Source organism: Gekko japonicus, unplaced genomic scaffold, assembly GCF_001447785.1.
Source record: "Gekko japonicus isolate JY-2015 unplaced genomic scaffold, Gekko_japonicus_V1.1 scaffold744, whole genome shotgun sequence".
NCBI classification, from domain to species: Eukaryota; Metazoa; Chordata; class Lepidosauria; order Squamata; family Gekkonidae; genus Gekko; species Gekko japonicus.
In genome coordinates, this window is record NW_015165258.1 from 374008 (window position 1) to 381533 (window position 7526).

General features: G+C 45.0%; 1 protein-coding gene across 1 annotated transcript in view; it reads left to right on the forward strand.

The window, feature by feature from the left end:
• Positions 1-7526, forward strand: part of AGBL1 (ATP/GTP binding protein-like 1) — a 346662-nt gene that overhangs the window by 207321 nt on the left and 131815 nt on the right. The window contains exon 12 of the mRNA XM_015410173.1: positions 6678-6807. Within this exon, the coding sequence (XP_015265659.1) occupies positions 6678-6807 (130 nt within the window). The remainder of the gene's footprint in view (positions 1-6677; positions 6808-7526) is intronic.

Genomic DNA, 7526 nt, shown 5'->3' on the forward strand with positions numbered 1-7526 from the left:
GGCCCATCCGAAGTGCCGGAAGTAACATCAGTAGCCACCCGGAGAGAAAAAGCAACAGCAACAGAACGCATGCCGCTGGGTGCTGGTAGGCAGCCCCCTCCCAAAAATGAATTGTGGCCCTAGATTAGGTATAATTGATATATATCCTCTGTAAACCGCTCTGAGACCCTCCAGGGTCAAGGGCAGTATAGAAATCAAAACTATAAATAAATAATAAATAATACATCCCTTTGAGGAATTGTGTTAGTCTTTCTGAAATGCATCTGGCTTCTCACAAAATTCATTATATGTTTCCCCAAAGGGTTCCCTTCTTCCCCCATATTTCAAGCAATACATTGGTAGCCATTCTGCATGACAAACATCAAGTAACAGGTGTCTGTGCTGCTCTGCCTAATCTGGTGTTATGCTTTCACCCAGTCCAGTGTCTTAGAATCCCCCTACTTTCTGGGAAGCCATTTAGCATTGTGTTGGCTCCAGTGCAAATTTCCACTGACACTAGACCACTTGCACAAGCAAAAGCTGTGGTAGCTATTTGTGCTAATTCAAATTTAGTGTATCCCTGTTTGCATTTCTTCTTGTGTGACCAGTTTCTGGGCACTATAACATGTATGGTAGAATGTAATGTATTCAATAGCTGCCATTGAATGCATAACGATATGTGAACTACATAATTGACAGAAGGAAAAAGAACAAACACGCCGGCGGGGTGCGTGGTAGGCACTCACCTCCCTATATACATTGTATGTGGCCCTAGTTAGGAAATGTAAAATGCTTGTAAACCGCTCAGAGCCTCCGGGATTGAGCGGTATAGAAATTGAAAGTATATATATATATATATAAGCCGGGAGAGTTTAAAAAGGGAACGGCTTTAATGCAAAAGCTGTTCTGGCTATCAGATGTTGATCCGTGTTGGAGTTGTGTTTGAGTTGTTGAATGAAGTTGAACCTTTGCTGAATCACTCTCCGACTACTTTGTTAAGCGAGCGACTTAACATAGAAAGTGCTAGACATTGCAGAAGATCTTGCATAGCTGTCCCTTTATGTTTCCTTTTGCACATCACTGGATCCAAGCCATCATCTTGATGCAGACGATTCTGGAAAATGTTCTAGGGTCAGTCCCCATAATTTCCATTTCCAGTTATCCTGTGTGGATTTGGGGTGCTCCCAACATTGTCCCATTTAGTTTTGCTGAGAAAAATCAGTAGTGTTCAGGTAGCTTCCAAATTTGACTGTTTTGACATATAGTAAAAGGTAAAGGTTCCCTTGCTCGAAAGCCAGTCGAGTCCGACTCTATGGTTGCGGTGCTCATCTCCGTTTCAAAGCTGAAGAGCCAGCACTGTCCGAAGACATTTCCGTGGTCATGTGGCCGGCATGACTCAACACCAAGGCGCACAGAATGCTGTTATCTTCCCACCAAAGTGGTACCTATTTATCTACTTGCAATTTCTTGCTTTCGAACTGCTAGGTTGGCAGGAGCTGGAACTAGAGACGGGAGCTCACTCCGTCATGCGGCAACTCGGGCCTCGAACTGCTGAACTACTGACCTTCCACAGCCTGCAGTTCAGCGTCTTAACCACTTGAGCCACCGCAGCTCCTGTTTTGACATATAGACCCCCATATATTTTGATTTTTGCTTCTTCCTTGTGAGAATTGAACCTGCAATTTTTTTTAAAAAATGTGCCATTTTCTGTTTCTTTGCCTTGAACAGTATCCCAAAAGCACCTTCATTTTTCCAGTGGTGTTTGTGCACCAAGGAATCAGTCTGATGCTTCTGCTCTTGACATTGCCTTGATAAATACTGCAAACATTGCTCGTAAATAACATACAACACTGATGCAAATGAAATCGACAAAAGCAACAGTGGAAAGCAAAGCCCAAAAACCATCGGCCAAAATATACAGGGATACCACAAGAAAATAAATAGGGAACATCACTTATAAGTTGGTCCATTGTTCTCACGGAGGAGACCAGGAGAAGAAGCATCCCACCAATCCTGGGACGCCACTCAAGAAGCAGCGCTGGAAGAGAAGGCATCCTTGGAAATGTGGCCTCCGTCTTCGAAGGTGGGCCGAAAAGAGAGAGGACGGCTTCTTATGCTTCCTTTGCAAATTCAGCTCTGAAATTCCATAACGCACACAAAGGCTCTTTCTCCTTCCCCTCTTGGCAGGAGCCGTTTAGCCACACATGGCATTGATGCTGCCCCATGCTGCTCCAAAGGCATCCTGGTGTGTGCTTGCATCTCTTTCCCCTCTTCTATAGATGTTCTCGCCCAGCGCCGCTGCAGCCGCCTCGATCTTATTAGGATGCGCGGAGAATTGCAAAGCTGCTCTCCAGCTATCAAACACAATGTGTCCCTTTAGATTTTTATAGCTGGCTGTGCCCCAGGTACTATTATTATCGGTCCTAACATCACTCACTCGGTATGATGGGCCCTGTCTTTCTAGTTATCTGTAATGGGCAGAAGATTTTGGAATCATTTTTATCTCCTGTCTGCAGCAGCTTTTTTCTCCCTGAGAAGTGACTTGCAACTCCCTCCTGTTCTCTTTGTCTCTGATTCTCTCATGTCCCCGTTCGTTTCCTCTTTATATTATGCCATCTGCTTTTCACTCTCCATATCAGCATCTCCATCTGAATTTGCCTTTGTTTCTCTCTACTTTCCCTTTTTTCCTATTAGCACTTTCCCCTGTTTTTTCTATCCCTCCCCTTTCCCCCTTGCCCACCCCTTCTTTGTCCCTGAGCACACAACATTGGACTGGTGATTTTAAACTCTGCAGACTCTGGATTGTGTTCGAAGGGTCTCCCTTCGTATTGCAAAGTCCTGGCGTTTTATCATGAGGACTTTGTATCAGAGGTGTGATAGGAATTTTGTGTCTTCCAGACACAAAGTTGTCCTTTTCTGCGTGCAGCTGCAGCAAGGGGGGAACAAGCGGCTTTAGTCCTTCCCCATGGGCTGTTTTTGCATCCTCAATCCACCAGCAAAACAGGAATTCCATGGTTAGAAGGTGCATACCTCTGAAAGCCAGATGCTGACAGCAAGCAAGGGGCTCTGCTTATGGACTAAAGGCCCAGCTGGCTCTCCCCATGTTCTTGAACTCCGTGCTGCAGTTTGAGAGGAGAAACTCTCTCCTTTTGTCAGGGATTATTTTTTACTGGAAGGCCATTTGGAGAAGGTGATGGAAGGTTTGACAGTCCAGCCATGCAAATCCCCTAATACTCAGCAAGTTCTCTGGTCAAAGGTGCCCTTCCCTCTTTCTTATATGTCTTTTCTTTGGGAATGTCCAGCAGGAGGGGCCACCTGGTTCCTTACAGGGGTCAGATTTGATCCCGGGACTGCTGATCTTGTTCCTATCACATTAGAGCAGTCAGTGACATTTGATACCACACATCAAGAGCACTTGAGGATAGGATTAGGGGGCCTGGCTGAGAGTTTTTTAACTGCTCTACTCATTCCTTCCAAAGAAGTAGGTGATGCTGGGCAGGTTCTTCCAGTCTTCTAGAGTTTCCTCTGTGGAATCTTTCTGGCTCAAGATGCTTTTTTCAGAATGCATTCAGAGGCACGAGGAGATCTTTTCAGACACTACAATCATGCATATCAGGAGCCGAAGAACACATGCTACCTGTGATCTTCCTGGTGTGTGTAGTCATCAGGTTGTGTGAACAGGGCAACTCATGTATTTATCATATGTGTACAGGTTTCATATGTACAAACTGACTACCGGATTTTTCAGGGTCACACATTCTGAAACTATGCCCAGTGCATAGTTTGTGTGTGCATTAAAAAAAACACAGAGGAAAGAGGAAGCATTTCTGATGTGACTAGATATACAGTTAACAGCCCGGTGGCCTCTGATCTTGTCCATTGCATGGATCACTGTTGCTAGGTCCTGATAGCCTCTGAACTTGTCAGAGCTTGGAGATGAAGCAGGGTTGGCATCTCTTTACATCCCTCCTGCCAGTTGCTAGGAAGTGCCTGGCAACCCTATATGGAGGCCATTTGGGCTCAGAAAATAAGGTGTATGTGTGGAATGCAGGAACCCTCCTTCACATGGCTGCCATAACCACCAGCTCCTGCAGGTTTTAAAAGCGATATTCCCCGCAGCTGCTGTGTGACTGAGGTGAAAGTGAGTTGTGCCCCTGGAACCCAGTGTCAGCTTGTTAAAAAAATTATATTGTGTAGTTTGGCTTCTTTCCTGTATGAATTCAGATGAGATGGATGCTGGCTGTATAGAAAGTTCTGTTCTTCAGTAATGGATATCTCTATAGCAGATTCTGACTTGTTGGATGTAAGAAATGGCAAGTGCTTTGGGGTGTGTGTGTGGGGGCAACTTTAAATTAAAAATACTGCATCAAGGAAAAGAACAATGCTATTATGAAGCTTGTGATACTGGAAGAAATCTGTAGCATAGTTTTCCTTTTTTCAAAAAAAGCTTTTTAAATTAAAAGCATTGTTATAAAAAAAAGCCAAGTGGAAAGCAAGTAATAAATTGCTTTATGCAGAATGAGAGATAAAATCTCCATGAGTTCTGGCAATGTATAAACCTCTGTAACTTATGTTTGGTACATACCATTTGTCAGGGCTATTTTGGGGCAGGAACGCACAGGAACGGAGTTCCGGCTGGCTCCCAAGTTGGCCACACCCAACAGGAACTCATTAGCATAATAGGCCACACCCAGTGGCAGGAACTCATTAGGATTGGCTACATTAGGTGTGTGTGGCCTAACATGCAAAGGTATTCCTGCTCCAAAAAAAGCCCTGGGTTTTGACAACAAACAAGGTAAACAGAATAAGAAGCGAAAGGTGTGTGTGGCTGGATAACCACACCTTGTAACATGGGGGTGTGGCCTAATATGCTAATGAGATGTGTTGTTATGGGTGTGGCCTAATATGCTAATGAGTTCCTGCTGGGCTTTTTCTACAAAAAAAGCCCTGCCATTTGTGTTTGGTAGATACCTTGTGTTGGCATCTGTTTGTGTGTGTAAACTGACAGACAGCAACACAAGGTGATTACCAGAAGAGCCCCTCCTGATGGTTCAGAGAGGCAATATGATTTAGGGGGCTTGGAAACTGGAGCTTGAATTTCTTCTCTATGCTCTTGTGAACCCCCAAGTCTCTGTTTCAGTTTTGCTTTCCTCTGGCAGGAGTTGAACCTGTGACCCTACAATTTTCTATTTATTTATGCTGATTCTCACATAAAATGTACACTTCCTTGGCATTATACGACTGCTAATAAATCATCATTATACAACAGAACCTTGGGGCCCCGTGAAGAATCACAAAAAGGGGGAGAAACTGTTTGGAACTCTCAACCCACCATCTGAAACCTCATCCTTCAGGATCATCTTCGGTCCCCAGCAGGCCAACTCACCCATCCCCCTTTCCACTGACTAGGACTCAATTGCTGTCAATACTGTGTCCCTTCTGGAGGATATCTTTGCATACTTTGCTTACTGAGCCTTTCCTAACATTTGTTTGGGTGTGTGAGCCAGTTTGGTGTCGTAGTTAAGTGTGCGAACTCTAATCTGGGAGAACCGGGTTTGATTCCCCACTCCTCCACTTGCACCTGCTGGATGACCTTGGGCAAGCCGTAGTTCTGATATGAGCTGTTCCTGAAAAAGAGCAGGTTCTATCAAGAGCTCTCTCAGCCCCATCGACCTCACAGGGTGTCTGTTGTGGGGAGGGGAAGGGAAAGGAGTTTGTAAGCCATTCTGTGACACCTTTGGGTAGTGAAGGGTGGGGTATAAATCCAATCTCCTCTTCCTCCTCCTCCTCCTCCTCCTCCTCCTCTTCTTCTTCTGTGTGGCTACTTATACAAAGTCTCCCCCCACCCCTGCATACCTGAGTACGCACAGAACCCTCCTTGTCAGTGGGTGGCTTGGTTTTGTGGGTTTCATCAGCCACCCAGAGGGAAACCAGTTTACTACTAGATGGAGTGATACATATATTATACAGATGAATGGCAGACACTGAATGTATAAATGCAGTATAAATTGCATAGAATACCTCAGCAAACATCTGTATACAATATGAACAAATCTACAATGCTGATCGCAGAAAGCAGAGACTTGAAATGTTAGACAAAAATACAGCTATCTGTTTGTGTGTTTGTATTAGGGAATATTCGTCCATTGATGGTTCTAAATTCAAACTGAAAAGACATCATCACACAATGGAACATTCTTTAAATATAGCGCAACATAGCACATGACCTTTGATGCTGATTTTATGTCCTGTTCCAGGCTGTGTCTGGGGGCAGTTCTCATTAGAGCCCCACACTCGTTACATTACCACCGATAAACTGTCAATGAGGCAGTCATCATGTGATGGCCATTTTTGAGGGCACTGCTCCCTTTAGGCACAGCTGTTACCGATGTATGTGAAAATAAAAGGTATTTTGTTTCATTTCACTCTCAGTGCCAAACAAGTCTGCTGCTGAAATTGGTAAGTCCAACTGCACAGGCCTCAGCAGGCAAAGGAAGTGATAATGAATACCAGGCAGAAATGAATCCTTGGAAAATAAGCAGCTCTGGAGATCTGAGTTCATTCAATCCCCTCTCAAGTGTAAATGTGCAGGAATAAATAGCGGGCCGACAAGCCTTGGCTCTCACATCTCCTGCGAGGAATATTCTGCTTCCCTTTTCAGTCATTTTAGGTTTTCTTTCCTTCTTCTTTGATTTCAGCCAGCGATGCTCCCTAAGTGGAGATGACTTGAACAGACAGTGGCTGAAGCCCAGCCCGACTCTCCAGCCCACCATTTACCATACCAAGGGCCTTCTTTATTACCTCAGAAGCCTTGGCCGGGCTCCAGTGGTGAGTGTCTTTTTTATTTTTTCATCTTGATCTAGTTATCCTTCCTGAATGGCTTCCTGAACCACAAAAAAGTGAATTGGAATACTCCAGGAGGAGGACGGGAATGTTGAAGCCAAAGGTGGGGAATGTTGAGGCCAACACAACAAATTTACATCCTTATGTATATATAGCTCTCTAAATGTGATGGAGAACCCTGTTTTTTCCAGGATTTTCAGTTGCATGGAAAAAAGGAATATGCCTGGCTCTATTCAAATGTTCCGATCAATTAATGTTCGTTGGGGTGGAGTCTGCTACCCCTTAGGCCTGGAGCGCATGCTTTGACATATCTGAACCATTCTGGAAGCTCTGGGTAGAATCCAATAATCTTGGTTTAGTTGTGAATGCCTGGTATTCCCACTGAGAATTCTATTGTAACACACTGTCTCTTTGAATCATAAGAACATAAGAGACGCCAATGTTGGGATCACTGGTGTTTTTAAATCAGTATGGTCCTGTCATGGCTCAGGTGTCATCTGATGCTGCCACCACTCGGGTTCCAGGCTAGGGTTCCCAAGTCGGATTGGTGCTGGAGCGGGGGACTCCAGCGCCACTCCCGGAGTGCCACAACCCCATCACCCAGAAGTGACGCGAGCACGCCGGGCACGCTGGGGGCGGGGGCACAACCATCCGAGGGAAAACCATAGAGTTTTCCCTTGGATGACTGTGGCCCCACCCCCAGC